This window comes from Oncorhynchus masou, chromosome 9, assembly GCF_036934945.1.
Source record: "Oncorhynchus masou masou isolate Uvic2021 chromosome 9, UVic_Omas_1.1, whole genome shotgun sequence".
Taxonomy (NCBI): domain Eukaryota; kingdom Metazoa; phylum Chordata; class Actinopteri; order Salmoniformes; family Salmonidae; genus Oncorhynchus; species Oncorhynchus masou.
Window position 1 is genome coordinate 78,899,174 of NC_088220.1, and position 18,849 is coordinate 78,918,022.

Genomic DNA, 18,849 nt, shown 5'->3' on the forward strand with positions numbered 1-18,849 from the left:
GATCTGTCTCATTCCTTTCAAATACCACTCCTTCATTCTCTCTCCTTCCAAATACCACTCCTTCATTCTCTCTCTCTCTCCTTCCAAATACCACTCCTTCATTCTCTCTCTCCTTCCTTCCAAATTCCACTCCTTAATGATCTCTCTCTCCTTCCAAATACCACTCCTTAATGATCTCTCCTTCCTTCCAAATACCACTCCTTCAATCTCTCTCTCTCCTTTCAAATACCACTCCTTAATGATCTCTCTCACATTCCTTCCAAATACCACTCCTTCATTTTCTCTCTCTCTCCTTTCAAATACCACTCTTTCATTCTCTCTCTCCTTCCTTCCAAATACCACTCCTTAATGATCTCTCTCTCCTTCCTTCCAAATACCACTCCTTAATGATCTCTCTCTCCTTCCTTCCAAATACCACTCCTACATGCTCTCTCTTTCCTTCCTTCCAAATACCACTCCTTAATGATCTCTCTCTCCTTCCTTCCAAATACCACTCCTTCATGCTCGCTCTCTCTCCTTCCTTCCAAATACCACTCCTTCATGCTCGCTCTCTCTCCTTCCTTCCAAATACCACTCCTTCATGCTCTCTCTCTCTCCTTCCTTCCAAATACCACTCCTTAATGATCTCTCTCCCTTCCTTCCAAATACCACTCCTCACTATCTCTCTCTCCTTCCTTCCAAATACCACTCCCTTCATTCTCTCTCTCCTTCCTTCCAAATTCCACTCCTTAATGATCTCTTCCTTCCTTCCATATATCACTCCTTAATGATCTCTCTCTCACATTCCTTCCAAATGCCACTCTTTCATTCTCTCTCTCCTTCCTTCCAAATTCCACTCCTTCATGATCTCTCTCCTTCCTTCCAAATACCACTCCCTCATTCTCTCTCCTTCCTTCCAAATTCCACTCCTTAATGATCTCTCTCTCTCCTTTCAAATACCACTCCTTCATTCTATCTCTCTCCTTTCAAATACCACTCCTTCATTCTCTCTCTCCTTCCAAATACCACTCCTTCATGCTCTCTCTCTCTCCTTCCAAATACCACTCCTTCAGTCTCTCTCTCTCTCTCCTTCCAAATACCACTCCCTCATTCTCTCTCCTTCCTTCCAAATACATCTCCTTCATTCTCTCTCTCTCCTTTCAAATACCACTCCTTCATTCTCTCTCCTTCCAAATACCACTCCTTCATGCTCTCTCTCTCTCCTTCCAAATACCACTCCTTCATTCTCTCTCTCCTTCCTTCCAAATACCACTCCTTCATTCTCTCTCTCCTTCCTTCCAAATACTCACTCCTTCATTCCTCTCCTTCCTTCCAAATACCACTCCTTCATTCTCTCCTTCCTTCCAAATACCACTCCTTCATCTCTCTCTCCTTCCTTCCTAATACCACTCCTTCCCGTTCTCTCTCTCCTTCCAAATACCACTCCCTTCCACTCTCCTCTCCTTCCTTCCAAATACCACTCCTTCATTCTCTCCTTCCTTCCAAATACCACTCCTTCATTCTCTCTCCTTCCAAATACCACTCCTTCAGTCTCTCTCTCTCTCCTTCCAAATACCACTCCTTCATTCTCTCTCTCTCCTTCCAAATACCACTCCTTAATGATCTCTCTCCTTCCTTCCAAATACCACTCCTTCATTCTCTCTCTCTCTCCTTCCAAATACCACTCCTTAATGATCTCTCTCCTTCCTTTCAAATACCACTCCTTCATTCTCTCTCCTTCCAAATACCACTCCTTCAGTCTCTCTCTCTCTCTCCTTCCAAATACCACTCCTTAATGATCTCTCTCTCTCTCCTTTCAAATACCACTCCTTCATTCTCTCTCCTTCCAAATACCACTCCTTCATGCTCTCTCTCTCTCCTTCCAAATACCACTCCTTCAGTCTCTCTCTCTCTCTCCTTCCAAATACCACTCCCTCATTCTCTCTCCTTCCTTCCAAATACATCTCCTTCATTCTCTCTCTCTCCTTTCAAATACCACTCCTTCATTCTCTCTCCTTCCAAATACCACTCCTTCATGCTCTCTCTCTCCTTCCAAATACCACTCCTTCATTCTCTCTCTCCTTCCTTCCAAATACCACTCCTTCATTCTCTCTCTCCTTCCTTCCAAATACCACTCCTTCATTCTCTCCTTCCTTCCAAATACCACTCCTTCATTCTCTCCTTCCTTCCAAATACCACTCCTTCATTCTCTCTCTCCTTCCTTCCTAATACCACTCCTTCGTTCTCTCTCTCCTTCCAAATACCACTCCTTCATTCTCTCCTTCCTTCCAAATACCACTCCTTCATTCTCTCCTTCCTTCCAAATACCACTCCTTCATTCTCTCTCCTTCCAAATACCACTCCTTCAGTCTCTCTCTCTCTCCTTCCAAATACCACTCCTTCATTCTCTCTCTCTCCTTCCAAATACCACTCCTTAATGCTCTCTCTCCTTCCTTCCAAATACCACTCCTTCATTCTCTCTCTCTCTCCTTCCAAATACCACTCCTTAATGATCTCTCTCCTTCCTTTCAAATACCACTCCTTCATTCTCTCTCCTTCCAAATACCACTCCTTCAGTCTCTCTCTCTCTCTCCTTCCAAATACCACTCCTTAATGATCTCTCTCTCTTCCTTTCAAATACCACTCCTTCATTCTCTCTCCTTCCAAATACCACTCCTTCAGTCTCTCTCTCTTCCTTCCAAATACCACTCCTTAATGATCTCTCTCCTTCCTTCCAAATTCCACTCCTTAATGATCTCTCTCTCCTTCCTTTCAAATACCACTCCTTCATTCTCTCTCCTTCCAAATACCACTCCTTCAGTCTCTCTCTCTCTCATTCCAAATACCACTCCTTACAATGATCTCTCTCCTTCCTTCCAAATTCCACTCCTTAATGATCTCTCTCTCCTTCCTTTCAAATACCACTCCTTCATTCTCTCTCCTTCCAAATACCACTCCTTCAGTCTCTCTCTCTCTCCTTCCAAATACCACTCCTTCATGCTCTCTCTCCTTCCTTCCAAATACCACTCCTTCATTCTCTCCTTCCTTCCAAATACCACTCCTTCATTCTCTCTCTCCTTCCAAATACCACTCCTTCATTCTCTCCTTCCTTCCAAATACCAATCCTTCATTCTCTCCTTCCTTCCAAATACCACTCCTTCATTCTCTCTCCTTCCAAATACCACTCCTTCAGTCTCTCTCTCTCTCCTTCCAAATACCACTCCTTCATTCTCTCTCTCTCCTTCCAAATACCACTCCTTAATGATCTCTCTCCTTCTTCCAAATACCACTCCTTCATTCTCTCTCTCTCTCCTTCCAAATACCACTCCTTAATGATCTCTCTCCTTCCTTTCAAATACCACTCCTTCATTCTCTCTCCTTCCAAATACCACTCCTTCAGTCTCTCTCTCTCTCTCCTTCCAAATACCACTCCTTAATGATCTCTCTCTCTCTCCTTTCAAATACCACTCCTTCATTCTCTCTCCTTCCAAATACCACTCCTTCAGTCTCTCTCTCTCTCCTTCCAAATACCACTCCTTAATGATCTCTCTCCTTCCTTCCAAATTCCACTCCTTAATGATCTCTCTCTCCTTCCTTTCAAATACCACTCCTTCATTCTCTCTCCATCCAAATACCACTCCTTCAGTCTCTCTCTCTCCTTCCAAATACCACTCCTTACAATGATCTCTCTCCTTCCTTCCAAATTCCACTCCTTAATGATCTCTCTCTCCTTCCTTTCAAATACCACTCCTTCATTCTCTCTCCTTCCAAATACCACTCCTTCAGTCTCTCTCTCTCTCCTTCCAAATACCACTCCTTCATGCTCTCCTTCCTTCCAAATACCACTCCTTCATTCTCTCCTTCCTTCCAAATACCACTCCTTCATTCTCTCTCTCCTTCCTTCCAAATACCACTCCTTCATTCTCTCCTTCCTTCCAAATACCACTCCTTCATTCTCTCTCTCCTTCCTTCCAAATACCACTCCTTAATGATCTCTCTCTCCTTCCTTCCAAATACCACTCCTTCATTCTCCTTCTCCTTCCTTCCTCCAGGATAATTCTCTTCCTACAGCATCCAGGACGAACTGGGAAGCTGTGACCCAGATGGTGAGTGAGACAACACACACACATACACACTCTTACATGCTCAGGGTAAGAGAGGGACTGACCGGAGGCGAGTCTCATTAAGGCCCTTGGAGCCTCAGACCCCTGAGTCAGACCCTCTAACCCTCCTGAACAGCAGTGGGATAAACTCCTTGTCCTGCATGGAGATAGAGAGCTCTAGTGCCCAGGCATTAGGCTGATTTAAAGGTCACGGTCACAGTTCAGAAGGCAGGTCAGATGCTGTCCATAGACAGACACTCATTTATGTCACGTTTACACACAGACACACACACAGACACACTAGAACTCTCAAAAAGACTAAAGAGGACCTTAAATACCTGCTCCAAACTTCTGGCCTCCCTCCCTCCTCCAGGATGATGCTCCGTCGCTGTTGGCCCCAGTGGTGACTGGTGTTCCTCTGACAGCAGCAGCGTTGGACCAGACCATAGCAGCCTTCAACACAGTGGAGCAGCTCCTCCGCCACCTCAACCCTGACAGCTGGAGACAGGACCTGGACAGCTTGTACAGAGAGACAGCAATGTACAGACCCCGGGCCTACCAGCACAACAGACAGAACAAGAGTAATAACATACACAGGCACACACACACACACACACACACACACACACACACACACACACACACACACACACACAGACACACACACACACACACAGGCACGCGCACACACACACACACACACACACACACACACACACACACACACACACACACACACACACACACACACACAGGCACTCACACACACACAGGCACACACACACACACAGGCACTCACACACACACACACACACACACACAAAGAAAAGTAATTTCAAACGAGAACATACTGTGGTCTGTTCTTCAGTGAAGGGAGACCTTGATAGCAAATACTTCAGCCTTCCTCCTTCCCTCACACCAAGACTGTGTGTGAGTTTGTTAGTCAGCCAGTAGAAAACTTTCAAGGTGACCCTGGGAGAAATGAGAGAAGTTCAATATTCTCCCAGCTCTTATAGAGAGACTGGGGCTTGACACCCAGCGTGTGTGAGGTTGGGAGTGGGGTGAGTGTGTGGTGGAGGGGAAGGTGTGTTTGTGTGGTGGAGGAGAAGGTGTGTTTGTGTGGTGGAGGAGAAGGTGTGTTTGTGTGGTGGAGGGGAAGGTGTGTGAGGTTGGGAGTGGGGTGAGTGTGTGGTGGAGGGGAAGGTGTGTTTGTGTGGTGGAGGAGAAGGTGTGTTTGTGTGGTGGAGGGGAAGGTGTGTTTGTGTGGTGGAGGAGAAGGTGTGTTTGTGTGGTGGAGGGGAAGGTGTGTGAGGTTGGGAGTGGGGTGAGTGTGTGGTGGAGGGGAAGGTGTGAGAGGATGGGAGGGGGTGAGTGTGGTGGAGGCGAAGGTGTGTGAGGTTTGAGAGTGGGGTGAGTGTGAGGTTTGAGAGTGGGGTGAGTGTGTGGTGGAGGGGAAGGTGTGTTTGTGTGGTGGAGGGGAAGGTGTTTTTGTGTGGTGGAGGGGAAGGTGTGTGAGGTTGGGAGTGGGGGGAAGGTGTGTGAGGTTGGGAGTGGGGGAAGGTGTGTGAGGTTGGGAGTGGGGGAAGGTGTGTGAGGTTGGGAGTGGGGAAGGTGTGTGAGGTTGGGAGTGGGGGGAGTGTGTGGTGGAGGGGAAGGTGTGTTTGTGTGGTGGAGGGAGAGGTGTGTTTGTGTGGTGGAGGGGGAGGTGTGTTTGTGTGGTGGGAGGGGAAGGTGTGAGAGGATGGGAGGGGGTGAGTGTGGTGGAGGGGAAGGTGTGAGAGGTTGGGAGGGGGGTGAGTGTGGTGGAGGGGAAGGTGTGAGAGGATGGGAGGGGGGTGAGTGTGGTGGAGGGGAAGGTGTGAGAGGATGGGAGGGGGTGAGTGTGATGGAGGGGAAGGTGTGTGAGGATGGGAGGGGGGTGAGTGTGGTGGAGGGGAAGGTGTGAGAGGTTGGGAGGGGGGTGAGTGTGGTGGAGGGGAAGATGTGTGAGGATGGGATGGGGGTGAGTGTGGTGGAGGGGAAGGTGTGAGAGGATGGGAGGGGGTGAGTGTGGTGGAGGGGAAGGTGTGAGAGGATGGGAGGGGGTGAGTGTGGTGGAGGGGAAGGTGTGAGAGGTTGGGAGGGGGTGAGTGTGGTGGAGGGGAAGGTGTGAGAGGATGGGAGGGGGTGAGTGTGGTGGAGGGGAAGGTGTGAGAGGATGGGAGGGGGTGAGTGTGGTGGAGGAAGGTGTGTGAGGATGGGATGGGGGTGAGTGTGGTGGAGGGGAAGGTGTGAGAGGATGGGAGGGGGTGAGTGTGGTGGAGGGGAAGATGTGTGGAGGATGGGATGGGGGTGAGTGTGGTGGAGGGGAAGATGTGTGAGGATGGGATGGGGGTGAGTGTGGTGGAGGGGAAGGTGTGAGAGGATGGGAGGGGGTGAGTGTGGTGGAGGGGAAGGTGTGTGAGGATGGGATGGGGGTGAGTGTGGTGGAGGGAAGGTGTGAGAGGATGGGAGGGGGTGAGTGTGTGGAGGGGAAGGTGTGAGAGGATGGGATGGGGGTGAGTGTGGTGGAGGGAAGATGTGTGAGGATGGGAGGGGGGTGAGTGTGTGGAGGATGGGAGGGGGGTGAGGTTGTGTTTCTGTTGCTGCTTGCTTTAATTGGTGAGAGTGTCTCTTTCCTCCCTCTCAGAGAAATACACAGTGACTCTGAGTCTGGACCAGACACATCACAACACTGAGACTGTGTTAAACAGACTGGACCAGACACATCACAACACTGAGACTGTGTTAAACAGACTGGACCAGACACATCACAACACTGAGACTGTGTTAAACAGACTGGACCAGACACATCACAACACTGAGACTGTGTTCACCAGACTGGACCAGACACATCACAACACTGAGACTGTGTTCACCAGACTGGACCAGACACATCACAAATAATAATAATAATATATCCCATTTAGCAGATGCTTTTGTCCAAAGCGACTTACAAGTCGGCTGGGGCCACTACTTTTGCATATGGGTGGCCCCAGCGGGAATCGAACCCACGACGCTTGGCGTTGCAACACTGAGACTGTGTTCACCAGACTGGACCAGACACATCACAACACTGAGACTGTGTTCACCAGACTGGACCAGACACATCACAACACTGAGACTGTGTTCACTAGACTGGACCAGACACATCACAACACTGTCCCTCTCCTATCCTCTCGTCTCGTCTCGTCTCGTCTCCTCTCCTTTCATCTCCTCTCATCTCCTCTCCTCTCCTCTCGTCTCGTCTCGTCTCGTCTCGTCTCCTCTCCTCTCCTCTCCTATCCTCTCCTCTCCTCTCGTCTCCTCTCATCTCCTCTCCTCTCGTCTTGTACTTGATTTCCTCATCCCTTATTATTTACTCCCTCTTCTTCCCCCTTCTTTCTTCCCTCCTTTATTTCATCCTCCTTTCATCTCCTCTGCGTCTTCCCTCTCTTTTTTCCACACACACACACTCTCTCTCTTTTCCCTGCCTCGCTCGCTCTTTCCGTCTTCCTCTCTCTCCACCTGAGGGATCTCCTGTTCCTGAGTAAATAGTTGGGATCAGACTCCTACTACTGTCAGCAGCTCATATGTGTGTTGGGTTGATGGTGTGTGTTGGGTCGGCGCGCGCGTGTGTAGGGTCGGCGCGCGCGTGTGTAGGGTCGGCGCGCGCGTGTGTAGGGTCGGCGCGCGCGTGTGTAGGGTCGGCGCGCGCGTGTGTAGGGTCGATGGTGTGCGTGTGTTGATGGTGTGCGTGTGTTGGGTTGATGGTGTGCGTGTGTTGGGTTGATGGTGTGCGTGTGTGTGTGTTGGGTTGATGGTGTGCGTGTGTGTGTGTTGGGTTGATGGTGTGCGTGTGTTGGGTTGATGGTGTGCGTGTGTGTTGGGTCGATGCGCGCGTGTGTAGGGTCGGCGCGCGCGTGTGTAGGGTCGGCGCGCGCGTGTGTAGGGTCGGCGCGCGCGTGTGTAGGGTCGGCGCGCGCGTGTGTAGGGTCGTGCGCGCGCGTGTGTAGGGTCGGCGCGCTGTGTAGGGTCGACGGCGCGTGTGTGTAGGGTCGGCGCGCGCGTGTGTAGGGTCGGCGCGCACGTGTGTAGGGTCGATGGTGTGCGTGTGTTGGGTCGATGTGTGTTGGGTTGATGGTGTGCGTGTGTTGGGTTGATGGTGTGCGTGTGTTGGGTTGATGGTGTGCGTGTGTGTGTGTTGGGTTGATGGTGTGCGTGTGTTGGGTTGATGGTGTGCGTGTGTGTTGGGTTGATGTGTGTTGGGTTGATTGTGTGTGTGTGTGTGTGTGTGTGTGTGTGTGTGTGTGTGTGTGTGTTGGGTTGATGTGTCTCCATACAGCTTGTGTGTGTGTCCAGGGTTTGTAGTTGTAGGTTTTTGTTGTGTGTGTGTGTGTTGGGTTGATGTGTCTCCATACAGCTTGTGTGTGTGTCCAGGGTTTGTAGTTGTAGGTTTTTGTTGTGTGTGTGTGTGTGTTGGGTTGATGTGTCTCCATACAGCTTGTGTGTGTGTGTTGCAGCACTAGCAGGGTTTCTGCAGGTCTTTGATAGACCATACCACATCAGACTCTAATTGGAAATTCAACCTGTGCAGCAGAGCTGAAATGTTCCCGAGTCAGCACCTAGCTTTGTTTTCATTAACGCACACACACACAGAAATACACACACACTCCCGTCTCTCACCTTTGTTTTCAATAAGAAGGTGTTGGGGGACAAACAATCTTTATTCCTCTCCTCAAGCCATGTAATCAAGGAACGCAAAGCTCAATCTCTCCCTGGTGTACCGAACCCAGTAACCCTGCTTACACACACTCACATTCAGACACACACACACACACACACACACACATTCAGACACACACACACACATACAGTTGAAGTTGGAAGTTTACATACACCTTCGCCAAATACTAGTAAAAATTCCCCATCTCAGTTAGGATCAAAACTTTATTTTAAGAATGTGAAATGTCAGAATAATAGTAGAGAATGATTTATTTCAGATGTTATTTATTTCATCATATTCCCAGAAGTTTACATACACTCAAATTACTTTTTGGTAGCATTGCCTTTAATATTTTTGAACTTGGGTCAAACGTTTCGGGTATTCCACAACCTTCCCACAATAAATAGGGTATTTCTGGCCCATTCCTCCTGACAGAGCTGGTGTTTCTGAGTCAGGTTTGTAGGCCCCATTCCTCCTGACAGAGCTGGTGTTTCTGAGTCAGGTTTGTAGGCCCCATTCCTCCTGACAGAGCTGGTGTTTCTGAGTCAGGTTTGTATGCCCCATTCCTCCTGACAGAGCTGGTGTTTCTGAGTCAGGTTTGTAGGCCCCATTCCTCCTGACAGAGCTGGTGTTTCTGAGTCAGGTTTGTTGGCCTCCTGACAGAGCTGGTGTTTCTGAGTCAGGTTTGTAGGCCTCCTGACAGAGCTGGTGTTTCTGAGTCAGGTTTGTAGGCCTCCTGACAGAGCTGGTGTTTCTGAGTCAGGTTTGTAGGCCTCCTGACAGAGCTGGTGTTTCTGAGTCAGGTTTGTAGGCCTCCTGACAGAGCTGGTGTTTCTGAGTCAGGTTTGTAGGCCTCCTTGCTCTCGCACGCGTTTTCAGTTCTGCCCACAAATGTTCTATAGGATTGAGATCAGGGCTTTGTGATGGCAACTCCAATACCTTGACTTTGTTGTCCTTAATTTTGCCACAACTTTGGGTCATTGTCCATTTGGAAGACCCATTTGTGACCAAGCTTTAACTTCCTGACTGATGTCTTGAGATGTTCGTTCAATATATCCACATAATTTCTCTTCCTCATAATGCCATCTATTTTGTGAAGTGCACCAGTCCCTCCTGCACCAAAGCACCCCCACACAATATGATACTGCCACCACTGTGCTTTACAGTTGGGATGGTGTACTTTGGCTTGCAAGCCTCCTCTTTTTTCCTCCAAACATAACGATGGTCATTATGGCCAAACAGTTCTATTCTTGTTTCCAGAGGACATTTCTCTAAAAAGTGCGAGATACTTTTGTACCTGTTTCCTCCAGCATCTGCACCAGGTCCTTTGCTGTAGTTCTGGGATTGATTTGCACTTTTATCACCAAAGTACATTAATCTCTAGGAGACAGAACGCGTCTCCTTCCTGAAGCGGTATGACGGCTGCTTGGTCCCATGGTGTTTATACTTACGTACTATTGTATTGCTCCCAAGGATGAACCAGACTTGTGGTGGTCTACAATTATTCTTCTGAGGTCTTGGCTGATTTCCCCATGATGTCAAGAAAAGAGTTACCGAGTTTGAAGGTAGGCCTTGAAATACATCCACAGGTACACCTCCAATTGACTCAAATGATGTCAATTAGCCTATCAGAAGCTTCTAAAGCCATGACATAATTTTCTGGAATTTTCGAAGCTGTTTAAAGGCACAGTCAACTTGGTGTATGTAAACTTCTGACCCACTGGAATTGTGATAATGTGAATTACTTGTGTTATGCACGAAGTAGGTGTCCTAACCGCCAAAATTATAGGTTGTTTCCAAGAAATTTGTAAAGTGGTTGAACATCGAGTTTTAACGACTCCAACCTAAGTGTATGTAAACTTCCGACTTCAACTGTAAATACATACATACATACACAGACAAACTCACACACACATATTCATGCACTCACACTCACACACATAAAGACACAGACACACACACACACACACATTCAGACACTCACACTCACACACATAAAGACACAGACACACACACACACACAGAAACACAGACAGATACGCATACAGACACACACATACACAGACACACACACACAGAGACATTCAAAGACACACACACACTCGCACACACAATACACACATACATTCAGACACACAATACACACAGACACTTGCACATTCAGTCACACACACACACACACACACACACACACACACACACACAACACACACACACACACATTCAGACACACACACACACACACACACACACACACTTACACATTCAGACACACACACACACACACTTACACATTCAGACACACACACACACACACACCAACACATTCAGACACACACACACACACACACACACACACAGACAAACTCACAGACACACATATAGACACACACTCACACATAAAGACAAACAGTCGCATACAGACACACACACTCACACAGACAGACACAGACACACACACACCAACACACACACACACACTTACACATTCAGACACACGCACTCAGACACACACAGACAAACTCACAGACACACATATAGACACACACTCACACATAAAGACAAACAGTCGCATACAGACACACACACTCACACAGACAGACACAGACACACACACCAACACATTCAGACACACACACACACACACACACTTACACATTCAGACACACACACTCAGACACACATAGACACACACACAGACAGAAAGACAGACAGGCACAGCCACATACATTCAGACACACACACTTGCAGACAGACTCTCAGACAGACACTACACAAACACACGCACACACACACACACACACACACACACACACACACACACACTAACACATTCAGACTCACACATTGACACACTCACACATTCAGACACACACATAGACACACACACACACACACACACACACACACAGACACATACATACAGACACAATTTCCACCTGCACACACACGTGTTCACAAACACGCATCTATACACACACACACACTATTCATTTTCTCTGGAGTGTTGGAGTGGCATACAAATTCTGTTTGGAGCGCTCTCTCAGAGCCAGTATCACAGCAGAGTTCCACACCACTGCCTTTCATAGATTACACTGCTTCTCCTAGAACACTGACACCCCTACACACACACACACACACTACACGTCCCTGCCATGCAGCATTAGGACAGTATAGGGTCTGTCAGCTCGTTAAGAACATCAATCTGTGGAGCATAGAGCTGACATCTCAATAGCCACGTCCGTCCAGGTACGCAGGACGTCAGGAGATGTCTTCAAAACTCTCCACTAGGGGCAGCGGTGGGCGCTATTACCATCAAGTAGGCTTGTGGCTTGCTAGGGTGTTGTGGACGGGGAAAGCTGTTGGAAGCCGCAAGGTCCTGCTCTGAGGGTCCTGTGTTCAAACCCAATGCTAGACACTCGTTTGTTTGTTTGATTGTTTTAATCCTATCACAAACCTGAACCGTTCTGAATTCATTCCTAAACTTAACCGTCAAAATTTTGACATTGATCTCCCCCTGGACAAATATTCAATACTGAAGTCAAACGATGAAATCCTACTGTGAAAACCCAAAGTGATCTCATAGGTTACCTTCGGAATTATCCCTCAAACCACCATGGAGCTCCATAATGAACTGATTAATGACACACACACACACACACACACACACACACCCCTCTATCTCTTCTCTGTTCTTCCCATATTCCTTGTTATTTTGATGTATTCTTGGTCTGGTCCGTCAGCTGAAAATGCCTCAGTGCTAGAAAATATATACTTTATATACAGTTAAAGCACCAAACCTGCTAATCAATTGAACCACTTAAATGAAACTATAATCAAGATTAATTTATATTGAACAATTAGTGTCTTGATTATCCATGTCATTAAGATTCCCTCCCACCTTCCATCCTCCCCCCTCTATTCTCCCCTTCACTTTCAGTTAAATTCATTTACATTCACTTAGTTGAAATAAAACATTGTTGTCAAGACTGTTAATTCAAAGGTATTAACTGTGAATACAAATTGCAATCAGCAATCAATGATGTTCTTCCCCCCTTCTCTCCCTCCCCCTCCCTCCCTTCTCTCCCCCTCTCTCCCACCCTCTCTCTCTCCCTTCCTTCCCTCTCCCTCCCCCTCCCTCCCTTCCCCCCCTCTCTCCACCTCTCTCTCCCCCCTCTCTCTCGCCCTTCCTTCCCTCTCTCCCCCTCTCTCTCCCCCCCTCTCCTCTCTCTCCCTCCCACCCCCTCTCTCTCTCCCTCCGTCCCTCTCTCTCTCCCTCCATTCCTCTCTCTCTCCCTCTGTCCCTCTCTCCCTCTCCCCCTCCCCCCTCTCTCGCCCTCCTTCTCTCCCTCCGTCTCTCTCCGTTCCTCTCTCTCTCTTCCCCCCACCCCTCCTCTTCATAGTTGACCTGGACCGTCTGTATGATGATGTGAAGCACTACAGCTGTACACCTCGGAACTACTCTGTCAACCTGAGGGAGGAGCTGAGGGCCACCAACGCCGTGTTCTTCCCACGATGCCTACTGGTGCAGCGCTGTGGGGGGAACTGTGCCTGTGGGACGGACAACTGGAACGGCTGTACCTGCAGCCCGGCCAAGACCAGTGACAAACTACACGAGGTACACGCACCATGTTATGTAGCATTAGGAATGGCTGTGGTACCCCTGTACCTGTAGCTGTACCTGTAGCCGTACCTGTACCTGCAGCCCGGCCAAGACCAGTGACAAACTACACGAGGTACACGCACCATGTTATGTAGTATTAGGAATGGCTGTGGTACCGCTGTACCTGTAGCTGTACCTGTACCTGCAGCCCGGCCAAGACCAGTGACAAACTACACGAGGTACACGCACCATGTTATGTAGTATTAGGAATGGCTGTGGTACCGCTGTACCTGTACCTGTAGCTGTACCTGTAGCTGTACCTGTACCTGCAGCCCGGCCAAGACCAGTGACAAACTACACGAGGTACACACACCATGTTATGTAGCATTAGGAATGGCTGTGGTACCGCTGTACCTGTACCTGTAGCTGTGCCTGTAGCTGTACCTGTACCTGTAGCTGTACCTGTAGCCGTACCTGTACCTGCAGCCCGGCCAAGACCAGTGACAAACTACACGAGGTACACACACCATGTTATGTAGTATTAGGAATGGCTGTGGTACCGCTGTACCTGTACCTGCACCTGTAGCTGTACCTGTAGCTGTACCTGTACCCCGGCCAAGACCAGTGACAAACTACACAAGGTACACGCACCATGTTATGTAGTATTAGGAATGGCTGTGGTACCGCTGTACCTGTAGCTGTACCTGTACCTGCAGCCCGGCCAAGACCAGTGACAAACTACACGAGGTACACGCACCATGTTATGTAGCATTAGGAATGGCTGTGGTACGGCTGTACCTGTACCTGCACCTGTAGCTGTACCTGTAGCTGTACCTGCAGTTGTACCCGTAGCCGTACCTGTACCTGTACCTGCACCTGTAGCTGTACCTGTAGCTGTACCTGTAGCTGTACCTGTACCTGCAGTTGGACCCGTAGCTGTACCTGCACCTGCACCTGTAGCTGTACCTGTAGCTGTACCTGTACCTGTACCTGCAGCTGTGCCTGCACCTGTACCTGTAGCTGTAGCTGTACCTGTAGCTGTACCTGCAGTTGTACCCGTAGCCGTACCTGTACCTGCACCTGTACCTGTAGCTGTACCTGTACCTGTACCTGTACCTGCAGTTGGACCCGTAGCCGTACCTGTACCTGCACCTGTACCTGTAGCTGTACCTGTAGCTGTACCTGTACCTGCAGCTGTGCCTGCACCTGTACCTGTAGCTGTACCTGTAGCTGTACCTGTAGCTGTACCTGCAGTTGTACCCGTAGCTGTACCTGTACCTGCACCTGTACCTGTACCTGTAGCTGTACCTGTACCTGTACCTGCAGTTGGACCCGTAGCCGTACCTGTACTTGTAGCTGTACCTGTACCTGTAGCTGCACCTGTACCTGTACCTGCAGCTGTGCCTGCACCTGTACCTGTACCTGCAGCTGTGCCTGCACCTGTACCTGTACTTGTACCTGCAACTGTGCCTGCACCTGTACCTGTACTTGTACCTGCAGCTGTGCCTGCACCTGTACCTGCAGCTGTGCCTGCACCTGTACCTGCAGCTGTGCCTGCACCTGTACCTGCAGCTGTGCCTGCACCTGTACCTGTACTTGTACCTGCACCTGTACCTGTACATGCAGCTGTACCTGCACTTGTACCTGCAGCTGTGCCTGCAGCTGTACCTGTACCTGCAGCTGTACCTGTACCTGCACCTGTACCTGTAACTGCAGCTGTGCCTGTAACTGCAGCTGTGCCTGTAACTGCAGCTGTGCCTGCACTTGTACCTGCAGCTGTGCCTGCACCTGTACCTGCAGCTGTACCTGTACCTGCAGCTGTGACTGCACTTGTACCTGCAGCTGTGCCTGCACCTGTACCTGCAGCTGTGCCTGTAACTGCAGCTATACCTGTACCTGCAGCTGTGCCTGCACCTGTACCTGCAGCTGTACCTGTAACTGCAGCTGTGCCTGCACCTGTACCTGCAGCTGTGCCTGCACCTGTACCTGCACCTGTACCTGCAGCTGTACCTGTTCTTGTACCTGCAGCTGTACCTGTAGCTGTACCTGCACCTGCAGCTGTGTAGGTACCTGCAGCCGTTCCTGCACCTGTACCTGCAGCTGCACCTGCATCTGTACCTGTACTTGTACCTGCAACTGTACCTGTACCTGCAGCTGTGCCTGTACCTGCAGCTGTACCTGCAGCTGTACCTGTACCTGCAGCTGTACCTGTACCTGTACCTGCAGCTGTGCCTGTACCTGCAGCTGTGCCTGTACCTGCAGCTGTACCTGTACCTGCAGCTGTACCTGTACCTACAGCTGTGCCTGTACCTGCAGCTGTGCCTGTACTTGCAGCTGTACCTGTACCTGCAGCTGTACCTGCACATGTACCTGCAGCTGTGCCTGTACCTGCAGCTGTGCCTGCACCTGCAGCTGTGCCTGTACTTGTACCTGCAGCTGTACCTGTACCTGCAGCTGTGCCTGTACCTGTACCTGCAGCTGTACCTGTACCTGCAGCTGTGCCTGTACTTGTACCTGCAGCTGTACCTGTACCTGCAACTGTGCCTGTAACTGCAGCTGTACCTGTACCTGCAGCTGTACCTGTAACTGCAGCTGTACCTGCAGCTGTACCTGTACCTGCAGCTGTGCCTGTACCTGCAGCTGTACCTGCACCTGTACCTGCACCTGTACCTGCGCCTGTACCTGCAGCTGTACCTGCACCTGTACCTGCACCTGTACCTGCACCTGTACCTGCGCCTGTACCTGCAGCTGTACCTGCAGCTGTACCTGCAGCTGTACCTGTACCTGCACCTGTACCTGCAGCTGTACCTGTACCTGCACCTGTACCTGCAGCTGTGCCTGTACCTGTACCTGCAGCTGTGCCTGTACCTGCACCTGTACCTGCAGCTGTACCTGTACCTGCACACTGTACCTGCACCTGCACCTGTACCTGCAGCTGTACCTGCACCTGTACCTGCACCTTTACCCGCAGCTGTGCCTGTGCCTGCAGCTGTGCCTGTACCTGCACCTGCACCTGCACCTGTACCTGTACCTGTGCCTGCAGATGTGCCTGTACCTGCACCTGTACCTGCAGCTGTGCCTGCACCTGTACCTGCAGCTGTGCCTGCACCTGTACCTGCAGCGGTGCCTGCAGCTGTGCCACACTCTACACACTGTACAGACTCACTGTACACACTGTACAGACACACTCTACACACTGTAGACACTACAGACACACTCACTGTACAGACACACTGTACAGACACTGTACACACTACGTACGCACTGTACACACTGTACAGACACACTGTACACACTGTACAGACACACTGTACACACTGTACAGACACACTGTACAGACACACTGTACACACTGTACAGACACTGTACACACTGTACAGACACACTGTACACACTGTACATACACTCTACACACTGTACAGACACACTGCACAGACACACTCGTACACACTGTACAGACACACTGTACAGACACACTGTACACACTGTACAGACACTACACACTGTACAGATACACTGTACACACTGTACAGACACTACACACTGTACACACTGTACAGACACTACACACTGTACAGACACACTGTACACACTGTACATACACTCTACACACTGTACAGACACACTGCACAGACACACTCGTACACACTGTACACACACACTGTACAGACACACTGTACACACTGTACAGACACTACACACTGTACAGACACGACACACTGTACAGACACTACACACTGTACAGACACTGTACACACTGTACAGACACTGTACACACTGTACAGACACTGTACACACTGTACAGACACTGTACACACTGTACAGACACTACACACTGTACAGACACTGTACACACTGTACAGACACTGTACACACTGTACAGACACTGTACACACTGTACACACTGTACAGACACTACACACTGTACAGACACACTCGTACACACTGTACAGACACACTGTACACACTGTACAGACACTCTACACACTGTACAGACACACTGCACAGACACACTCGTACACACTGTACAGACACACTGTACAGACACACTGTACACACTGTACAGACACTACACACTGTACAGATACACTGTACACACTGTACAGACACTACACACTGTACACACTGTACAGACACTACACACTGTACAGACACACTGCTACACACTGTACATACACTCTACACACTGTACAGACACACTGCACAGACACACTCGTACACACTGTACACACACACTGTACAGACACACTGTACACACTGTACAGACACTACACACTGTACAGACACTACACACTGTACAGACACTACACACTGTACAGACACTGTACACACTGTACAGACACTACACACTGTACAGACACTGTACACACTGTACAGACACTGTACACACTGTACAGACACTACACACTGTACAGACACTGTACACACTGTACAGACACTGTACACACTGTACACACTGTACAGACACTACACACTGTACAGACACTACACACTGTACAGACACACTGTACACACTGTACAGACACTCTACACACTGTACAGACACTACACACTGTACAGACACTACACACTGTACAGACACACTCGTACACACTGTACACACATTTATCAGGCCCACTGACACTGAACACTTCATGTTTCTTATTATAAACCAGAGGGAAAATCCCTCAGCCTCCCGGCTACAGTATCATCCCAGAGAGAGGGAGAGCGACTGTGGGCCTAGCACTGCATCAACAATCAGACAGCACTGCAGCACCAGTCTTTCTCTCCCTCCTTTACACCTCTTCTGTCTTCTCTCTCCATTCTGTCATGGACACGTTGTCTGGAAGCATCTGGCTCTTTATGCTGCTTCTCTGGTTATGCTGCAGGAATCCAGTTTGGGGTGTGCCGGTGTGTGTCTGTGTGCGTCTGTGTGCCTGTGCGTCTGTGTGCCGGTGCGTCTGTGTGCCGGTGTGTCTGTGTGCGTCTGTGTGCCGGTGTGTGTCTGTGTGCTGTGGTTTGTCTGTGTGCCGGTGTGTGTCTGTGTGCCAGAGTGTGTCTGTGTGCCGGTGTGTGTGTGTCTGTGTGCCGGTGTGTGTGTGTCTGTGTGCCGGTGTGTGTCTGTGTGCCGGTGTGTGTCTGTGTGCCGTGGTTTGTCTGTATGCCGGTGTGTGTGTGTCTGTGTGCCGGTGTGTGTGTGTGTGCCGGTGTGTGTGTGTGTGCCGGTGTGTGTGTCTGTGCCGGGGTGTGTGTGTCTGTGTGCCGTGGTGTGTCTGTATGACTGTGTGTCTGTATGACTGTGTGCCGTGGTGTGTCTGTATGACTGTGTGTTGGTGTCTGTAACTTCCCTTTAACACGGTGCCAGAATAAGATCACTGTACACAAGGTCTCCCTTACCTCAAATCAAATGTTACTGGTCACCTACACATGGTTAGCAGATGTTAATGGTCACCTACACATGG

General features: G+C 49.6%; 2 protein-coding genes across 2 annotated transcripts in view; one reads left to right on the forward strand and one right to left on the reverse strand.

Annotated features, from left to right (window-relative positions):
- Positions 1-13,912, forward strand: part of LOC135545099 (platelet-derived growth factor D-like) — a 111,998-nt gene extending 98,086 nt beyond the window's left edge. The window contains exons 4-7 of the mRNA XM_064972740.1: positions 4,032-4,085; positions 4,456-4,663; positions 13,209-13,423; positions 13,877-13,912. Coding sequence (XP_064828812.1) covers positions 4,032-4,085; positions 4,456-4,663; positions 13,209-13,423; positions 13,877-13,912 — 513 coding nt within the window. The remainder of the gene's footprint in view (positions 1-4,031; positions 4,086-4,455; positions 4,664-13,208; positions 13,424-13,876) is intronic.
- Positions 13,913-14,179: 267 nt separating this feature from the next.
- The window catches only part of dync2h1 (dynein cytoplasmic 2 heavy chain 1), a 290,615-nt gene continuing 285,945 nt past the window's right edge, over positions 14,180-18,849 (reverse strand). Inside the window, 3 exon segments of the mRNA XM_064972741.1 lie at positions 14,180-14,944; positions 15,395-15,616; positions 16,320-16,553. Coding sequence (XP_064828813.1) covers positions 14,180-14,944; positions 15,395-15,616; positions 16,320-16,553 — 1,221 coding nt within the window.